Source organism: Ammospiza nelsoni, chromosome 3, assembly GCF_027579445.1.
Source record: "Ammospiza nelsoni isolate bAmmNel1 chromosome 3, bAmmNel1.pri, whole genome shotgun sequence".
NCBI classification, from domain to species: Eukaryota; Metazoa; Chordata; class Aves; order Passeriformes; family Passerellidae; genus Ammospiza; species Ammospiza nelsoni.
Window position 1 is genome coordinate 49,770,734 of NC_080635.1, and position 21,892 is coordinate 49,792,625.

Here is a 21,892-nt window from a genome sequence, read left to right on the forward strand (position 1 = left end):
CAGGTGACCACTTTGCAGAACTTCACAAAAAAGTTGGGAAGAGGAAGTAATCATTTTCCTCAGGAGCATGTATGAAAATTAATGCCAAATGATAATGCAAAGGAAGTTGCCAAAAGCAGCTACAGTAACAGGAGATATCAGCATGGTGTCAGAATTCCCATGGCTGTGATCAAATTATAAAGAATAAAATCAGCCACAAGATCTCAAAAGGAACAGCACCTTATTTACTTCCCTTTGTTCTTCCACTGAGAAAAATTAAAATGTACTCTCTTTTACTAAAAGAAAGCCACAGGCAGTGATAGCCTGTGTATCTGCATAGATTTACAGCACAAGAGCAAACAAAAAGAAAGTGTAGCTTCTTTTATCTCTTAGCACTTTGTGCAAGCCCTGACAGTCCTGCTGCTTGAAGCAGTCAAATCACAGAAATAAAGCAAAGCCTTAGAAGGGGCTGTATCAGAGGCAAGGAGCATTCTTTTTCTGTTGGTGAAATCTTTAGGGGTCTGGGGAAGGGGGGAAAGGTTAAAAAAAAAAAAAAAATCAACAGAAGTGTCAGCACTTGCCTAGGGATCATGGCTCATTTGCCTCCTGCACTGAGAGATTCTGCAGGGCTCTTATTTCATGTCACCCAGTCTCTCACTCTTCTGTAGCAACAGGAATCTATTCTACTTTCACCTTAGAGCATCTACTAAAATGTTGCATCAGAAGAACAAACCAGACAGTGCTGCAACAACTGGGGAGATGAGTGTTTGCTGTAGCTCAGTGCCTAGTTGTGCTATTTTATGTCTTTTTAACAGGTTCATTAATTCTGGCCACCCTGCCTGTACAAGTTTCAGGCTCCCTTACAAACTGAAGCCACAATACCACAAAGTGCAGCCATGACTGACTGCCAGCTCTCCCTTTCAGTGTGTTGACTCTGACTTCAAAAACCATCCCAGTAAATCACCATTAGGTGAAACAAGACCACGAAATTCATACCATTATTACAAACTGTAAGCCAGCTGTTTCTCTTCCTAAGGTGTCTTTAATCTCATTTTATTTTTCCCTAAGTCACTACACAAATGCCACTGCCAAAGACTTCTCTTGAAAGATGCTGGGACAATACCAAAACAGTCATAAAATCTAAACATATTTTATAATCAAATTAAACAATGCTAAACAAGACAAATTATTATACTTAGCTTTATGCCCTGGGCTTTCTAAGATGATCTAAATCACAGCTCCCTTTCAACATGTCCTATGCAATTGGACTAAAGCCTAGAAAATATATAGTGGGGAGTTTTCCTACACCTTCTCATTTCTTTTCTAAAATTTATTGCATGCTGTTCTAGATCTGCTATTCAAAAAGTATCGAAACAACTACCAGGTAAGTCCATTTCCCTTGATTTCCTACTAGAAAAAGATAGGTATATTCTATGTATATATGGTTTCTTTGTCCTTGATTCAAAAATGGTACAGGTTGTTTACACACAGATTAACATAACTTCTAGCAGCACTCACCTGGCACAAGAAACTTACAGTGGACATGCTGACAGCCAAGTTAATATATGCAGAAGTAACACTATTAGATGGCTTAATTTCTTCTCCCTTACAGCTGTTAATTTTTTTGCTCAGCCTAAATGTCTCTTTTTTTCTAAAATCATGTTCATTACATTTCAACGCCACCAACATGATCCTCCAGGGAATATATATCCTCTCAATAATGTACTAGACCTCGGTAATATTAAAGCCTCTATTTGCTCACTAACAAAATCTTCATTATCTCCTCAAATTTTGAATTGGAACACTGAGTTTTAAATATTAGCATACTTTTAACCCAGTGAATCATACAGTCTTGGGCCAAAGCATACCCTTGGCTTATTCCTAAATTCAACATCCAGCAAGACCTGGACAAACTTGAGATGTGGGACCACAAGAACATTAAAAAGATAAAGGATTCCAAGTGCAAGGTGCTGCACCTGGGTCAGGGCAATCCCAGACATGACTACAGAGTGGGAGAAGAGCTGACTGACTTCAGCCCTGTGGAGCTTGGAGGACACAGTGGATGAAAAGCTGGAGAGGACCTAGCAATGTGAGCTTGCAGGCCTGAAGGCCAATAACATCCTGGGCTGCATCAAAAGAAGTGTGGCCAGTGGGTCCAGGGAGGATTCTCCCTTTCTTCTCTGCCCTCATGAAACTCCACCTCGAGTTCCGAATCCAGGTCTGGAGCCCTCAGCACACAAATCTGTTAGAGCAGGTCGAGAGGAAGAGGAACACAAAGGCAATCAGGGAGCTGGAACACTTCTCCTTTGAAGACAGACTAAGAAACTGAGGTTGTTCAGCCTGGAAAATACTCCAGAGACAGCTCATTGCAGACTTCCAGAAATTAAAGGAGGATAACAAAAAAAGAGGGAAAGTGACATTTCACATGGGCAGATAGCGATAGAACACGGGGAATGGTTATAAAGTGAAAGAGAAGACAGTAAGCTTAGTTAAGAAAAAAAATTACATTATGAGGATGGTGAGGCACTGGAACAGGCTGCCCAGAGAAGATGTAGATGCCCTATCGCTGAAAATAGTCGAGGCTGGATGGTGAGCAGCCTGGTCTAGTGGAAGATGTCCCTGACCATGGCAAGAGGGGGTGGAACTAGATGATCTTTAAGGTCCTTCCAATCCAGGCCATTCTGTGATTCTATGATGCCTACAACACATTGGCTATCTTTCCTTTGGTTTTCATATTTTCTCTGCCTTACTTGTTACTCCATACAACTGTTCTTTCATGTTTCTTCTTGTATGAAGATTATCTGTTAACCTAAAACCAATCGTTCATTATAAATGCATGGAAAAAATTGGTTGCTCTTCAGCCACACAGGATCATTGCAGTGAGACACCCTTCTGATCACTGCTACCATCAGCATGTGTACCAACAACTACTTGTGTTCCCAAATGCACATCACCTTCTATGCCACAGGAACAGGTGAGTAGCCTTAGACAACCTCAACTGGTTGTCATTTTACCCAAGCCCGTAAGAGAAGCTACTCTCCTCTTGCACTTACTAGCAATGTCAAAATTAAACCATGTGGTAAGTTCCAGCAATGCTATTCCCCTCTGACACTTTTCCTACCTTGAATTGACTTTAATCCATAGTGGGAAACTTATCTGGTACTGTCAGTCTGTGAGGATGCTTTAGCCAACAAAAAGCACTCCTGAAGTGCAGAAAGCTAGGCTATACTTTGGACTGCTGTGGAGTGATAGCTTAAACAAGAGGTTTTCCCAATGGATAAACCTGCTTTAGTCCTTAGAACCCGTTCACAACTTCAAAAATTTCCCCACAATCACAAAATCCACGAGCTAGTTTGGGGTTGTTTTGCACTGTTTTCCAGTTAAAACAATAGTTGACATCATAATTAAAAGGCAACCCATACTTTCAGTGCTTTTTGAAAGAACATCCCTCTCCTCCATCTCCCATTTCAGTCGCAACCAAACACTTGCAAAATGTGTATTCAGGTTCTGCTGGCAGAGTGACAGTTTCTCCTTATGGAAGAGGTCATTACCATACTTCTGCCACTGAAAAAAAAGGAGGAAATACACTTGTTTTCAACTAAAACAAAACTGGTCTCCTCATCCTATGGAGTCTGAGAAGCAATGATAAATTTCAAGACTTCATGTAAAAGTAAGACAAACTCAGACATCCAGTAAAAAGGAAGTTTAGACAAAATTAGTAGTAATCAAAATACTAGCCCAGTGCAAAAATTCTAGAATCCACTTGTTTTCTAAATATAAATAATTTTAATTAATCCTGTGTAAGTGCCTTATCACATCAGCTCACTTAAGAGACAATGCTCATGGAAGGTCATGTCCAGACCCAAATTCTTCAACTGAACCTTCTTAATTATCTCTCTTATTTTCATTTTAAAGTACCCTTAATATAGAGGGAACAACGTTATAAGGGATGAAAGTCCCCAACATCTGGGCTAAATTATCTGCTTACAGATAAAAGCTGAATCGTTTAAGACTGTATTCTTCTTACTGAGAACTGTGGAAAGAAATTCAGAGTTAATTTATCATTACACTGCTGAGCTGTATGAAGTGAAAGATAATGGCCTACAAACTGATATATAGCTATTTCACTGAAATAGCCGGGGGACTGCTTTTAACTCCTGATGCAAACACATAGCAAAGAAGTGAAACATCATTGGCAGGCTTCCCTCTTTCCTTTCTGAAAGTATTTCCCCCTCTCCCAAAAGAGAAAATTGCCCTGCTTACTAATAAAGAAAAAAGAGGGAAAGGAGATTTTTGTGTAATCTGTGACTTTTATTATGCTTCCATCCTTCTCAGAGGTGCCCAAGAATCCCAAATATTGAGTAACTTTCATTTAACCTCTGAAATTTAAAGTTTAATTTCAGTAACAGAAAGAGGAGAAAGACATTTGTTTCAAATTGCTTGCTGTCTTGGAACTTGCAGCATAAGAATACTCCTCTTTGTAGCAAAAAATAAGAGAGAATAATAACCAAGAGACTTCCAATATTTGATATGGAACATCCAAAATTGAATGTGAAGGGTGAGTGATTATTTCAGGGCTAATAATGCATCCCTTCTTAAAAGAAAAAAAAATTAGGAAAGCAAAAAATCATAGTTCACGAACTGAGTCCAAAAACGGCAGGTGACAGAAAGGAGTGACCTCAGATGACTGTTCTAGGACCATATCCCAAAACCCAGCACAATTAGCACTAATTGATCAGCAGTCTCAGCAAAAATGCCAAGATTTGAGCAAGCACTGAAAACCAAGTCTCCACCTCTCCCTAGAAAGGATGCTTTCTTCAGGTCAGAAATCTGGAACACCAGCGCAGCAAAACCAGCACTTGCACTATTAGCACAACACTGTACTCATAAATACAGGGCTCATCAGCAAATAAGGAGCATCTACAGATTCATAGAATCATTGAGGTTGGAAGAGACCTCTAAGATCTTCAATTCAAATCATTCACCCAGCACAGCCATGTCCAGCACTAACCCATGTCCCTGTACAACCCATCTACACATTTTTTTCAACACTTCCAGGAATTTTAATTCCACCACTTCTCTGGGCAGCTTATTCCAATGCCTGACCACCCCTTCATGAAGAACTTTTCCCCAATGTCCAATTTCACCCTCCCCTGGTACAACTTGAGTTGAGCAGCATTTCACTTGCAGCTTTCACTACCATATTTACCATGGACCATAAACCACAAGTAAATAGAATTACTCTGCGACTATGAAAAACTGCTCTCTTAGTGCAACACAGGATATCAATTATCAAAAACTCCACTGACAACTTCCACCCACATTCAATTACCCAACTATGCAGGGCTGAGCAAGTCACTTTTGCTTTGAAGTAAAATCCTTTGCACCAAAGTATATCAAAAGTGCCCAGCATGAAAACATCACAGAGCAGCCAGAATCCAATGCAGGTCTGCAAGCAGTGGATATGAAATAGAAAACTCTCAGGGCAACCTTGGAACATGATGTCTCTTACAGTTTGTCTTGATTAAAAACAGAGGGGAAGGCAAAAAGGAGGCCAGAACTCTTCCAGAGTCCCTGATGACTAACAGTGACAGGACATCTTCAAACAGCATTATTTTCCCAGCTACCTAGTGAGAGCAGCTTTTCTTAAAAATAAGCTCAAATGATCTGTCTGAAGAAGACAAGAAAAAACTGTCAGTTCTCTAGACACAAACTGGTGAAGCACTATGCGGTTCTAGGCAGCTACTGCTTTACAACTTCATGAATTTGGGATGTGTAATTAAGCCCTAAGGGAAAGAGGGGGGGAAAATTGCTTCCTGAAAAATAGCAGTAATCAAAAAGCACTGTGGCAAAATAATATGGCAAGAGGGTCTCATATCAAATATTGAACCAGCTCCTGTAAACATGTGAAGTTCATGGAAGTCAAGTTTCCCATTAATGCTACATTCATGCTTTAATAGAACTACCTTATATTTTAGATTTATATTTGCTGCAATAGCAAAATATTTTCAGGTTAAAAATCAGAGTTGCCTTTAAATAAATATAAGAAGATTCTAGAAGGCTGTCCTGAAATACTTCTCTCATCTCCTCTCTCCTTTCCTCCCTTACACATTACTACAAAATGCTATTTAAAAAGGCACTATGTCCTAGAACCTATTTAACTTTTGTCAAGCTGCATTTTGTTTCCAAATAGGAATGACTGGTGCAGCACTTAAGAACACTGAAATTCTGAAGCTTTATGTCCTCTCCCATTTTGTTCTTCCTTCTTATTTCACCTTAAAGAAACCATTCTATTTCTAGAGAAGCTCCCTGATACATAAAGGACTAGAGAGCACAAGGGTTTACAATAATGTACCCATTTATTATACAGTTTTATTTGGCACTGATCCTAATTAGACAAATGGCAAAACAAAGTGGTTTCATTTAGGTCAGCCCCGTCACTCAAGATGTGCAAAACCTTTCTGTCTTCTACTTTAGTTCTGAAAACATCATTTGAAAATGTAGAAGCAGGGGGAAGGTTAGATGACAAAGTTTTATGCTATATTAAAATGCCTTCTAATCATAGGCACATAATTCAGATATGCACCAAGTGCCTGACTATACTGCATTACCACTATTGAGGTTAGACTACAGCAAAAGGATTTGCAAATGAGTACATGCTGTGGCTGTTCAGCAGACTCATAGCAGGCCCCAATTTAGATCAAAATTCAGCAGAGAAGTAAGAATTTTTTCACATGGAGTAAAATCATGAAGCTCCTTTTCATAGGAAGTGAGCAGCCCACAGCTGAAAACTGCTGCTCTATCGTTTTGACTATTTTAGTCTTCACTTATAAGCTAATAGGGCACTAGCACAGAGTACCACAGAAAATCACAAGTTGGAAGACCTCTGGAGGTCAAACCTCCTGCCAATTCCAAGAGCTAATTTCAAAGCTGGGTCTGCTGCTAAGGGCCTTATCCACTGCAAGTGTTAATACCACCAGAGATGGAAATATAACAGTCTGGTTTTTCGGGCAGCCCACTCCAGTGTGCAGTTACATCTCCTAGTGCAGAACTGTTGTCCTTACACCCAATTCCCTTGCTGCAGCATATTCCCACTGCCTCTTTTCCTTCCACAGGGCCCCTAATAGAAGAGCCTGGCTCCATCTTTTATAGTAACAACTCACCAGGTATGCAGTGACAGCAGCTGGAAATTCCTGGAGCCTTCTCTCTTCCAAATTAAATGAAGTCAGCTCCCCTGCTGCTCTACTCATGTCTTGTGCTCCAAGCACTGTATTCTCCCCCCCAGTCTCTCACTATCTGTCAAACCAGGGGCCTGAAACCAACTGTGGTATTCCAGACATGACCTCATGAGTGCTAAGTAGAAAAACATAAACACTTCTTCCTGTCTGGCTATAATCCTTCTCACACTTGTACCAATGCATTGAATCACTCCTTCTCAGGTGCAAAAACTGGCTTTGGGTTTTTTGGGAGCTTTTTAAAAAACTCATGGGGTTCCTGTCAGCCCATCCCTCCCTCTTGAGGCCCCAAGGAATGGGAACAGAACTGTTCCTCCACAGTCTAGTATCATTCACAAACCTGCTGAGTGTACTCTGTCCCACTCTGGATTCCTAACAGTACCAGTCTGTTTCATAAACTGTACCAGTCTCTGTTCCATCCCCTGGGGAACACAAATGCTCCAGATATTTTCTTCCCACCTTTTGGGTCATCTGTCTTGTCCATATCTCTGATTTGGCTGTGAAAGATTGCATTCAAAGTCTTTCTAAAAATCACAATCAGGGAACAGCACTGCCTTCCCTACATCCAAAGACACAGCAACAACATTCTCACAGAAAGCAAACAGCTTGGGCACCCTTCTCAAAATTCAGGATGGCTCTTCACAGTCACCATCTTGTCTTTTGTGCTTGGAACTGCCTGAAGTAAAGCACTGCAATGGGAAATGTTTTCTTTAAGTACTGAGGACACAAGTCCTTGGGGAAAGACAATAAGCTCCTAAGTCTCACTATCAAAAGGTCTTCCCTGTAACTTTACCTACAAGTTTCCCTTTGAAATTCTGCTCATTCTTCTACACTCCAACTCCAATCACAACCAGAATCCACATCTTTCTTCATGAACCAACTTCCACTATCCCAGAATGTCTATGGAAGTTCAGAAGATCTCATATCTCTCTGACCTATCAAAACATAAAAATATCCCTCCAATATCCCACTGTTTTGTTTTTTATACCAGACCCCTCTGAAAGTCCAAAGGAAATCAATCAGTAAATAACATGCTAACAGTTAACAGCATCTTGCCTACACACCAAAGCCCCTAATAGTGCTTGTCCATCACTGACAGAGTATACACAAAGGTGCAATTTGATGCCAATGGAGAACTGAATTCCATTATAGTTATTACATTTCCAACTGGAATTTAATTTCTTGCCCATATTTCTTGTTTTCACATCTTTTGACTCACTGGATAGTCATTTCCAACCTTCACTTACCTCATTTTTTAAAAGTTATTAAAAATTTTCTCCCTTCAGCCTTCCATTATTTCTCTAGCTGCTGTGATCATTCTATAATAAAGGCCAGAAGCAAACCAATTGTCACCTCCCAAGACTTCAAGATGCCTATCATTTCAAGTATTCTCCACCAGTCTTCAGCTTTACAACTTTTAATCAAAATCCACAAAGAAATTATGTCCATCTCATTCATTTTAAATGATCAGTGACTGACACTCATTCCTAGTCTATTCACGTTCCTTGCAAGTAAGGTTTATATTCTGTCTCTAAAAACCATCAAGGTACATTGTTGCCCTTGATTAGCTGTATGCCAGCCCTATTCTGCTTATCAAGAACCCACGTCATGTTTTGTCCCAGCCCCGTACACACTCTACAGGGCTGTAACCACTTCTACAATCACTCCCACTGCAAACAAGCTGTGGGTGTTCTGAGGTGGAGTGGTTTCCAGTTACACTGCTCAGTTGTTTTCTAAAATGGTAAATCCTAAACTCCTGAGAGGCTGATCATTAGATATTATTTAATACATTTCCTTTTTCAAAATAGCCATTTTGTTTTTATCAGTTCACTCCTAACCTTATTGTATTAGGGTAGATAATAGTCATTATTATCCAAGGCTCTCTTTAATTCTCACCTCCTCCCTTCAAGAAGGCTTTTTTGTAGATCTAAATCTAATTAGAATGTCCTTTATACAACTAGAACCATATCAAGCAGCCTGGAGTTAACTTGCTTATCTAAAAAAAGAAACCGTCTGCATAATTTAGCAATGCTTTTGACGACACTGCTTCATTTTCCAATCAACAACCTGCTTAATACAGTAGCCTACTTCAGAACATGTTTCCAAAATTAACTTTAGGTCTCACTTCTGCTGTCCAATGAATGTACTACATTGCTGCTCCTCCTCACCCACATTTGGTTATCTGTATTTTATACCTGAATATGTCAAGTGTAAATGATTTATTTTCTAAATCAACTTGAAGTCATGTAAACATTTAAAACCTTACATCTTTGTTGACTTCATTGGAATCAGGATTAGCCTACACATTTCTCAACACAGCCTCCCAGGCTTTTTTTTTTTATTTTTGCCCTGCCTCCATGAACTTCATTTTTTTTTTTTTAAATTTCATAGGAACAGAGGCTGTGCTGCTACTCTCAAAATTCAACATGATGTAAATGTATTTTGGAATGCATCACCAGTATCACAGCAAAAAAAGGTTTTGGCTGACCCCAGCATTCACTGTGCTTGTAACTTCCTGCAGTTTTACAAATTTAACACCGGCCATTAAAAAAAACAGCATAAAATGAGAGAACTGCACTTTAAGTTATGTATTCTTAAGAAAATACTTCAGGAAACATGTTTCTGATGCACTTCATAGCTGAGGAACTCAGGAACTCACCTGAGTTGCCACATGAAGACTCATGATGGATCAGGTTTCAGAATTGAGTATTTTACATGAAGGCAGTTGAATTTTATTTTTTTAAAGCAGGTTCTTCTCAAGAATTTATCAAAAAAGTGAGAGACAAAAAATGAGGAAAAAACCCTCTCAGCAACTAGGTTTGTTCCTCAGCCTGTTTTCCAGGGGATGAATGCTCCAGTTCCTGAATGCTAAAGGTGTGTTTTAAAAATACACAGTCAAATTACACAAGCAGGATACGTATTTCAAGGTAATCATTTAGCTGTCTGCCAGAGATGCACTATTCTTTACCTTCCATCAGGGAAGTTAAAGTTTCACAATTCTCTATTTTTGTAAGTAATGTTGTAGCTCTGGTCTCTCAGAAAAGATGTATCAATTTGTACCTCAAAATGGTTTTTTTTCTGTTATTAATTCATTCTAGCCTGAGCTAGTTGGATATTACTTATAAAAGTCTTTCTTTAAGGAACAATCATATTAGCAAGAACATAGAGCAGACGACAGCTGTACAAGTTTTCTAATTGTTCATTATCAGCATCAAAGTCTTACACAAGAGTTTTGAAACAAAGCTGCTAGCAACAATAAAGCAAAACTTATTACATACTGACTACAAAATGGCAAGTGCAGACATTTTGCCCTCTTATGCCACTAATTTCAAGGTAAAAGAATCAAAAAGCAACAAGTGAAAAGGTCTATCTGGAAAAATTCACCTTGGTAAGAAAAAATTTGTGAAAGAAAAAGCAGCAACAAAAGAAATATCCTAGACTTTGGAATTTGTGGTTTTCAGCCATGCTCTAGTATGTCAACAAAGTGTTTATTTTTGTTTTTGCTATAAAGAAATTTGAAAAATGTGGACTATGAATGCTGATTGCTACTATTATATGAGGCTGTTAAAAGGAACAATCATGACTTTTCCCAGGACAGTTAAATGATAAAGCCTTACAACTTCTTTAATAACCAGTGCAGTTAAAGAAAAAAACCTCTAAACTTCAAGAATTTGTCTTAAATACTTTATTGGCCCTCTGTTGTGATTCAGAGGACACTTCACATGAAACATTTAGATGTAGTTCATGAAGCACCTACCTATACAATGCAATAATTCACACACTACAGTAAATAGTTTCTCTTCTGCAGATCTGAACTATACCAGTGTATCCAGAGAGCGCACGAGACACGTACAAACATCTGACATTCCAAAGACAGGAGTATACAGGGCATTACAAGAAATCCTTCCTGACTTGCTGTCATGGTTGCTCTTAGTAATTTCTATACATTTTCTCATCTAAGCATTAACATTTCCATCACCAGACTTCCATCTATCATTGCCTTACATTGACACCTGCTGGAAGTGACTGGGATCGTAAACCATTTCTTTTTTCTGCCTCAATTAGTGCCTGATTTAACTCTACAAGAAGACGAACAATTCTACCTCCAGTAAACTAAACACAGACGTCTGAAAAACTAAGCCACATGACTTTTTAAAAGCAAAAAAAAACATACACTGTGTAATTTTAAGCAATGTGTAATTCCCAAGGCTATTACTGCATGGGTTCTCAATCAGAAAATGTATTTTCATAACAGCCTTTTAGAAGATTTTTTCACTATCCCTTGGGTAGATTTAAACTCAACAAATTAAGTATACATCCATTAACTAGGCTCTCAGGATAATTAGCAAATAATTATAACTCCAGGAGTCACTAAATAGTGGCTTGCCAAACATTTTACAAACAAGTTTATACAAATAATGTAACTAAACAGGCAATTATAACCTATATCTTTACATTATTAAAAAAAAAACTGCCTTATTCACAAAAGCAAACAGGCTGTTTATTGACAACTGACAGATAAGAACAACTGAGGAACATTTGTTAAAGCAGCTTGTATGTACACAAACTGTCTCTCATTCTTTATAATGAAGGTGCATCTATTAGTAGAGCTTGGTAAACTGAAGCATGCTGAAACAGCCATCTGAAGAAAATGTTCTGCCCCATATGCCAGAACTTCATCTACAAGCTTCACTGAACAACATTCTGCATGATACTTTTTCCTTACTTTTAAACCCTACTCTAAGGATGGGATCTCTCTCACTTGATGTCATTTTTAAATTCCTCACAACAGAAAGCACATCTCAGATTGAAGCAGGTAGGGTGAGTTAAGGTACCTTTGCTCTATCATCAGAACAAGACTTTGATTCTCGCACACCTTGTATGCAAAACACAGACGTATTTTCATCAAAAAACACAGACACTTTTAAAGTATCATAAGCAGCAAGAAGAGAAAAACAATTTCAAAGGCAGCCAAATAGAATTTATGTAATGTCAGTATCTTTATAGCTGAAGACCTATCAAATTTTATAATTTTGCAAAGTTTCAAGACAGAATCCTTATATTAGAAGTTCAATAATATTAGCACAGTATGACCACCTCACACAGGCATCAACACTGCAGCACTATTAACTCACGGACTTTACAGATCAGTTAGAAGTTTATTAATTTTATTTACTTATTTTGATCTGGTGAGTGACCAAAACTACTCTTAAAAGTGAATTTTACTAGGTATCCTAGACCATCACCACGGTATTAAGGTTCAGAACTACTGAGCCCATGAAAAAAAAAAGAAACACCATCTTTGGAAACAGAAATAATCAGCAACCAAAACAGGTACCATCAAAACCAGCAATAAGTGGTAGCCTATGTCAACATGCTTTTCCTCAAACTTTTCTTGATTTTCCTAACTGAAAGAGCTCAGTCGGTGAAGGCAGAAATAAATGGCTGAGTATTAAGTCTGCCAAACTCATTCCTAATTAAAAGCTTCATAAAGCTTAAAAGAAAAATAACACTGGGCATGGAAAAACACAGTTATTCTACATAATGGGTACACAGGAGTTAAAGAATCACATATACCAAGAAGCAACTAACTCCCTAGGAAAAGAACTGGTTGTATTTTACAAAAAAAAAAAAAAAATCTCAGTGAACATAACAGTTTTCCTCCCAGACACCTAAATGGTGGGCAGGAGAGCACTTTTCTAAAAAAATGTATCACTCTGACAAGCACAGGGTTGTTGTTTTGTTTTGGGTTGTTTTTTTTCTTATTGCATTTTTTAACAAAACACACATGGAAAGCATTACAGGCTTAAAAACACTAGATAGCCAAGATGATTTTGACACTCATCCCATGCTCACTTTCTTTTCTTTTTATCTCAGAAAGACAACAGAGTTAGCAACACACACACTCGACATTTAGGGCTTACATTTCCTACCTTACAAAGCTTCTGGTAACGGGGAGAAGAAACCGCCATCCTCTGTAAACGATGCAACAACACCACAACTTTCTGAAGAGAGGTTCTCACCACAGCCATCATTTTAAGTTTGCCACACTTCTGAAGATACCTCAGAATTTGCATTATAAATGAAGAGCAACTATCATTTCCCCCCGGTCACTGGACAATGATTTGCCAGCTTTCTGAGCATGCTCTCTTCCAGGACTGCTTTTGCAAGCTACAGGCTTTATACGTTTCAAAGGCAAAGAAGATTGATACAGCATAAGTTTTTCTCCCAAAATAACCCCACAAAACAAATGCAGAAAGATAACAGCCTTCACAGATTCCTCTAATCAGTACTGCTCAGCTCTGCTTCTGCAGAGGGCAAATGAAGTTGAGCAGCCGATCGTATGCCTCCGTTCAGGAGTGCACTAAATAGCCAGAAAAAGGTTATTAATTTAAGCCTGAAGCTGCAGGAACAAAAAAGGAATTCCTTCAGGAAGACGGCTCCAGTGTATCACAACAGTTGTTCCTCCCTAGTAGCTGCTTTCTATCAGCAGACAGAGTGTTTGCTTCCTCACTCTGGGAAAGGATGCTCTCGTTCTCAGACTGAACGCAGCTCTGGCAGAGCTGTAGAGTGAGTGAATAACAGATTGTGTTATAAATCTTGAGAGAGGAGCACAGGGATACCTGCCCTAATTATATCAGCCATACGTTAAAGGCTAATAAATCACACAGGCGTTTCTCAAAACTAGATTACCCGGCACAAAAGGGAAAATTGCAGGGGGTAAACCTCTTTCTATAAAAACTCTTTTAAAGCAAAATTAGTCAAAGGGATCTAAAGGATCCCACTTGCACCAGAAAGTAGCAATGTTTTTCACAAGTCATTTCCAATTAAATATTTTCCAGAATGACTTTAGACAAGAAAAAGATAGGGTTTTGACAGAGTAAAAGCACAGTTGCATCATCAACCCCTTCTCTAAGTCATCCTTGAATCCAAAGAGCTAACATAATTTTGATGTATTTCCCATGACAAAGCAGAATTATTTAAGCCATCTAAGGATGATGATAAGATGTTCAAGAGCATGGAAGTGGTTTCCTATCAGCAAGGCACTCCCAGTGCAATAGAGCCAACATACCCCTAGGTGTGGCAAAACTGCAGCATAGCCAAAGCCAGCTACTCGTTGCTTCCAAAGGTGCTTTGATGAATCTACTTAAACCTCTATCAGAGGGGCTGCTGCAGCAAAGGTTCAGGGAAGCCTGAACACAGTAGGTGAAGTACCAATCATATGATTTAAAGTGCATATTTCTACATGAAAAGGTCCCTACACGTTTCAAGCACATCAATCAGCACAATATGCAGGCAACAGCTATCCTGACAAGTTTGTATGATCCAAAATAATGCTTAGATGTCAGTGCATTATACACTGCTTTGCTTCTTCTAAGGCACTTTCCTAGGAAGGACATGAATGCAAGGTTCAGGTTCTTCATATAGGACATTTAAAAACTCTTCCCATATAATTCTGTGTAAACCGTTTCATCTTTACTTTTAGGACTAAATCAATGTTTCTACCACTCTTCCACATAAACCCCATTTCCCTGTACTCTGCTTTCTTGATGCGTCCGCAACAATAACAACATCAGTGTGAACAGATAAACAGATACACTGATTCCATGCTATATATAGAAATCTTGCCATCTGTATTCACCTTGCCAGACACACTGTATTTTCTCATCTTCATGACTTCTTTGAACTGTCCCTCTGCATGCCACTGCTCCTGGCTTACATATCTTCCACCAGAAGACTGCTTCTTTAACTTTCCAGATTGAGCCTACCATGATTAGCTGACATGCTCTTACCAAATATCTTTTAAGGAAACCTGTGAAGCAGCAGAACTCTGAAACCATGGAAGCATTTAGAAATGACTGTGCAAAAGCTCACACCTCTTCTGTGCAAGAGAGACCCCACAGTCCACACCTTCTTTATTTCCTTCTACTCTTTATGTTCCCATATCTTTCAATTTACGAGTTTGAATCAAACAGTGAGACAAAACAGCCAGCCACTACTTATGGTAACTTCTTTTAAAATACAACAAATTTTAATTATTTTGAACACCTTGACACGTATAGGCCCAGGATTTCATATACCTTGCATTACTTCTTACTATTTCCTAGCTTATTTTCTGCATCTTTCTTCAAATTAGTTTTTAATCTCTTCCAAGTCACTGCTAAATATTTTCCAAAACAGACTGTAGTGTTTTGGCACTAACCTGAATGGAAAAACTTCTAGAATGTTTAGATACTGAGAGAATTAATTGAACTGACTGATGATATAATTTAGATGTCTCCTTTTTAAAAAGACATTGCAACCACACTCAAAGTCTTCATTATTTGCATAGCACTGTTGCTGGCTTCAGGTATCACAATGAAAGACCAAACAAGGCTTCAGGGCTCAGATCATTGATTCCACTGTAGAGTGATTTGAGCTGCAGCCAAATAAGTTAGGCCAAAAATGTAATGGAGGATTGTCCTCCCATGCAAGCACAGATGCCAGCTTAACAGATGATCCTATTTTGAAAATGCATGACATGTAACAGCAGCAACAACAACAAATTCATCACCTTTTGTATAGGTTCAGCTCATTTCACCTAGAATTTATCACACCTTGAACTCACAGTAAAGTTTTACTTAATACACAGGCCTTGGGAGCAGGGGCATCTTCACACAGAACAGAGAAGGTTATAATCCCTTCATTCTTCTTGAAACCATTTAACCACTAACCTTAAAACCAACACTTCTTTACATATTCAACAAGGCACCAAGAGAACAACACTGTCATTTTACACCACATAACAGGGGAAGAAAAGGAAATTATCTTTGTCTTATCAGATAATAAGCTTAAGAACTTGCAAGGCAGTGGGCTTGATCTTTTGAGGTGCAGCAAGATGTTGGAACTACATTTTGTTTTCAGAAGTGCAACAAATACTTGAAAACATAAACAGTGATTTTGGAGTCATTATATGAATGTCTTCATCTACATTTAAAGACTCTAAGATGGTAGGGGATAAAGTTCATTCTGGAAGTCATTATGCTATGACAGTCTTTGACATGCTCCACTTCCTATGGTAGCCAAAAAGCCTTACCATGTTATGTGAGGTCATGGGTGAGTTAAGTGATGATACTTCATGTGCACAGTCTCAAAGATATGGACAATATCAGGTACCAGATGGTGAACCAGGGGAGGTCATGATCCAGCACCTCCACCTGCCTTTTCAGCAGTGACAAGCCAGGACAGCGTGCAAAGTCAGGAGTTGGTCATAGACCTTCTTCTCTCACAGCAGTCTTGCACAACAGCTCTCCCCTCATGCAGCACAACTCAGGCAATTTTAATCAGATTGCAGCACAACAAAGAATGGCAAACAACCTTCTACACACAGTGCTTCACAGCCACACAGAGCCAACAAACAAACTGTGAAATAACAGCTGTATCTTGGTGTGATAGACTACACAGAATGCAAGGTAATGCAGAAATAAGTCTATGTTCACTGCCTGTGCCCTGTTTTAGCTCTTCCACCTCCACTACATTAGAGTAGTTGGAAATGGCACCAATATAAAGCATAACATTAAGCTCTAGGTGTCACCACTACAGACTAGGCTCAGCATTTCACAAAAAGCCACATCTCTACAGATGAGTTGCCTGACTGACTAAAATAATTTGGTGAGTGACATGCCATCTTCAACAGATACAAGCTTCCACAAAACATTGTGCTCCTACTATGATTAGCAAGTATAACTTGCTATCAGATATTTTTAAGTGTCTTGCTTCATTTCAATTCAGCATAGATATGTTCAGATTAAGAGCAATACTAAAAGCAACATCTTTTTTTCATTATAAGCTGCTCAAACCCACTTAGATCACAGGTGACATTAATCCAAACACAGAGTGCAAGATTTAATAAGTGGTGTCAGTTAAACTACTCAGCCATTTCCAAGGTTTCCAGTCTGGGGCCTGAACATGAAAGAAGGCCAGCTGGGGAGCTGCTGGGCAATAGGAGAGGGAGAAGAGGTAACCCCAGCACAACAACTTCTTGGATTGCTAAAAAAGCAGGAGGAAGGTGGCAGACAGAAATAGGAGAGAGTGCAGCCCAGAAGGGCTTTACTTGGAGGGAAGTAGATTAAATTGTTTGGTTGAACAATTACACAACATGACTTGGTTTAATGAAGCGTACACTTCCTGAATGCATTCACCCTCCAAGGACATTTAAGAGCCCTCAGTGCCAAAGACATACACAAAAATATGTGCTTCAAACCTTAAGAAGACAAATCCGCTTCTTTCATACACCCGACTTCTAAAACACTGTGTCTTAGGAAACACCTTTCAATAGGCTGCAGCTTTCTCCAAGCAAGTAGACAGCTTTTCTTTATAACATTTGCCATTGAGACAAAACCTGAATAACAGCAATATTATTTAGTTTCTCACCTGCATTTGCTTTCTGAGTTCCCTTATGTAGACACTGTCCTGAGCAGTGTTCTCACGCTCTGATGCATCTGCCAGAACATTTACTGTTGTCTCTGCCTCTTGAATCCACTTGAGGAAGCCCTCCAGATCCTTGTGTGAGGCCTGTATTGTCTTCATCTCTGTCTCCAAGAAATTCTGCCTATCAACAGCTCTGAAAACAAGACAAGTGTCAGAATATTCCCCCATAAGATACAACGTTATATACATCATAATGAAACTACTAAAAGGGAATCTGAAATGCATCTCTAGTAAGAACAGAGATACAGCTTGTTTTATCATAATTTATATCACTGTTTTTAGTGTATCTATAGCTATCCACAGATGTCCTGAACTGGTTATACATTTGACAGAATGTATTCTTTTTTTAAAGGCATGCAGTAAAAACTCAGTTATTAATTAAAAATCTAGGTTTTTCCTTTTAGAGTGTTACCATCATCAACTTATGCTAGTCCAAAGGGTAGAAGTGTCATTGCCATGTGTGAAAAATGGGCTTTACCCCATCAACAAAAAACATATGGAGCAGAAGCACTGAGTGCTTGGGGTATTTTCACAGTGAGCAGAAACACTGCCATAAATTCTTAAGAGTTAAAACACTAAGGGATGAAAAATCAGATACCTGGTTCTTTCTGCTAGAAGACGTTTGACACAATCACTCAAACAAACAGAATAATACACTGCCATCAAAAATATGCTCAACGAACTTAAAAAAAGACCGGCAGAATATGATCCAAATAATTTTCAATCATCCAAAAGATTTCTAACTGATACAAACACTAAAGTTTGTATCTGTAAGAAGATTTTTTTCATGTAATAACAATATAATCCAAACATTTTATCAGCAACTTCAAATAATTTCCTAGGAAAAAAAATCACCTTATAGTTCTGCATAACAGTGCTGTCTTCTAGTGATTGACATGAAACTCAGATGAGAAACTGTTATAGTCAGCAATTTTAAAAGCTCTGATTAGCAACATCATTAAATTTAGACAAACTAAATTTCACCCACTTGAGGCTGTTATTCTGCCGAATTCCTTCTCCCAAAATCAGGATAAAAGAAACAAGCTATCCCACACCAGAACACTGTAGAGAAACCTCTAACAGAGCTAACAGCTAGAATGCTTCTGCTGAGTAAGTAGTTAAATTTTATTTTCACATCAAGCACTAGCTGTACTGTAATATTTTAGAAGTAAAGTGATACTTAATTTCAAGACAGACAAGGCCAAAACACTCAGTATTTGGTATTTCCATGTTTCTGCAGACAGGCCCAAACTTGTGTCTTCCGCATCCTCCCATCTACTTCAGCTTTCTTTCTCCTTTTCATGCTGTGATGCTCAGCAGTATGAAGGAATAACTATGTTTGGAATTGTGAATTTCAAAACTAGTAAAAATATTCCTTTTAGAAAAGAAGCAGTGGGTGTTCAGTACCATTCAGGATGACATTTCAAAGCAAGTAGCCTGGTTTACTAGCACATCACATGAGACAGCTACAAGTAAAAGCTGTCCTCTTTCAAGGACTGGGAGGAAATTTCATGCAACCCAAATTCTGCCAGGCTCACATTCCTAAGTTTTAGCATAACCAAATGAACTTTTTAGAGACAATTTGCACAAGGATAGTGCTGCAACCCCTATTTTAGAAGCTTTGGTCTTACACCACTTGCTAATTGCTTTAGCTAAAAATAAGACTCTAAGAATGGTTTCTGACTTTGTGCTTGCCCAAGTTTTAGTGAGTAGCAAATAACTAGGATATCAAGAAACTTGCATTCTTGCTTCTAACTTGCAGCTGGAATGCTTCACCTAGTCTAGAGAAAAAAAATATGCAGTATGCTAGGGAAAACAAGTAGTTTGATAATAAGCACCAGCTAAAAAATTAGAGCACTCCAAGGAACTGTGAGAAAAATGTAAAGTAAAAGCAGTTATGAGCTCTAACTTCAAAATCCTCGCCCTCTGCAGAGATTTTCTTTCCTAGCAGGGGGTTAAGGCCAAAGGTGGAAGAACAGGAGTGACAGCAGGAAGAACAGACTGGTAATAAAGGTGACCTTCAAAGGAAAAGAACAGCACCAAAGGATGAAACACCAAGTGACCCAGATCTCTAAGTCTAAGTACTGATGTATTAGAAATTGAGACAACCTGAACTTTGAAGTTAACAACATTCATTGAAGAATATTGTCTTCATCCTAAAGTTTTAATTTCTCCAGCCTTCTGCTTGGTTGAGCTTTAAGGAAAGAATGAAATCCTATTACTGATCCACTGCTGCCATACTAAATTAAAGCTGAAAAACAATCCTGCCGCTATATACATACAAATTTACAACTAATTTCCTAAGATTACACGGGTGTTCTTAAAGAGGACATGTATAGCAAGCAGTAGCGAGCAACGCTTTAAAAGAGCAGATGGAAATATTTTCCTTCCCTGCTAGTAAAGACCTCCAACATAAAATACAAAATAGAAAATTTTTTTACCAGAGAATTCTGTACTGCAGCTTAAAAACTACCCCATGCTATAAAAACATAACTCAGATTTTCAAATAATTCTGACACAATCAGAGCAGCCTCAAAAGACAGAGGATCTCTATATCTTCCAGGCTGCAAGAACTAAATGTGAGGAGAAGCTGGAGAATTATTTTTTTCAAATGTAGCTAACCTATACGGTGATAGTGGAGAAAGTCTACACAGATTCTACTGGCAAACACACACCCAAGAAAAAATTGTTACTGTATTATTTAAGTTTTCATGGCTGTTTCAGGTTTCTGTCCCACCCAATTATTTTTCCAGATTTATACTAAAAATCTGCGATGCAGATACATGGGTGTGATCAAAAGAAATTCAGAAACCAACATCTGATACAGTACAGAAAGCAACTATAATCCATTACCAAGGCAGCACAATCACCTAGAATGACTATGGTTTCACTCTAAAGTATAAAAGTAGAACATAAATAGCCACTGGGCAAAGTATCCAATTTACACAATGTCAAGCTGAGGATCTTCAATCTCTTAATGCCATCAGTTTAAAATAAGCTTCTTCACTTTACATGCCATGGCTATAGTCTTCCATGGTAGCGTTCTTATGGTAACCAGAACCACAATCCTTCCAGGAGATGCTACGAAGGACCCTTTCCACAGGGGTCCTTCAAGTGTGAGTGGGGGGAACAAACTGGTATTTTAAAGCATTATGCTATAAATACAGATTTATTCTTATAGAAGCCATAGGGCTACATGTCCACTCTATGTATAAGCCCTAAATGTCCAACATCTGTCACAAAAAATAAGGCTCATCAGTGGTATTTCTATTTATTGCATTTAAAGCAAGTATAAAAACCTCCATCCTGTTGAAAAGGTGCTTTCACTGCACAGTCTCCCCTTTTAATTCTACTGTGCTGCTCAGATGGTGTTACACTGTGCAGCTCCACACTGGCTGCCCACTGGCTCTCAGAGTTGTCCTTTCCATTCTGCCACTAGTTAATAAACAAAGCAGATATTCACCTTCCTTAGGCTGCAGACTTCAAAGAGTAGCCCCAGTGATAATTAAGGAGCTTCAGTTATACACAACAAAATGTAGTAGCTTACTATTTTAGACTTTAAGCAGATTAAAAACTAATTAGAGGCTTCCAGGCAGGAGCCCTTCTTTCTGGTCACCTTCTCTGAATAGTGGGCAGTTTTATGCCAGCTCTAGCCATAGCACTGCAAAGTCTGAATGTGAATGAGACTAATACAGAGTTTTAGTCTACTGTCAATGCTAATCCAACAAGGAGCTGTTTTCCCTCATCCTCTAATTAACTAGGAAACAAGCTGCCACATCCAAAGCACAAAATGACAGAAGAACAATTCTCCTCCAAGGAAGGATAGGATGACATTCTACTCTGCTTCCTTCATTACCTGCTGACTGAGAATGGTCCTGCTGAGGAGGACTTGGGGGTGCTGTTGGGTAGGAGGCTGGACATGATCCAGTAATGTGTGCTTGCAGCCCAGAAAGCCAATTGTGTTCTGGGCTGCATCCAGGGCAGTGTGGGCAGCAGGGCAAGGGAGGGGATTCTGCACCTCTACCACACTCTGGTGAGATCCCACCTGGAGTGCTGCATCCAGCTCTGGGACCCCAGCACAAGAAGGATGTGGACATGTTGAAGCAGATCCAGAGGAAAAACTAAAACATTCTGAGGGCTGGAGCACCTCTCCTATGAGGAAAGGGTGAGAGAGTTGGAGCCTGGAGAAGCAAAGGTTCCCAGGGGAC

The 21,892-nt window shown here is 38.9% G+C and overlaps 1 protein-coding gene across 4 annotated transcripts in view; it reads right to left on the reverse strand.

Moving 5' to 3' along the window:
• UTRN (utrophin) overlaps nt 1-21,892 on the reverse strand; it is a 342,938-nt gene that overhangs the window by 167,059 nt on the left and 153,987 nt on the right. For 3 of the 4 annotated variants that reach the window (XM_059469342.1, XM_059469343.1, XM_059469341.1), the window contains one exon: nt 17,628-17,817. In XM_059469342.1, coding sequence (XP_059325325.1) covers nt 17,628-17,817 — 190 coding nt within the window. Of the gene's footprint in view, nt 1-13,147; nt 13,292-17,627; nt 17,818-21,892 lie in introns of those variants that run through there. The other variant, XM_059469345.1, reaches the window with a different exon arrangement.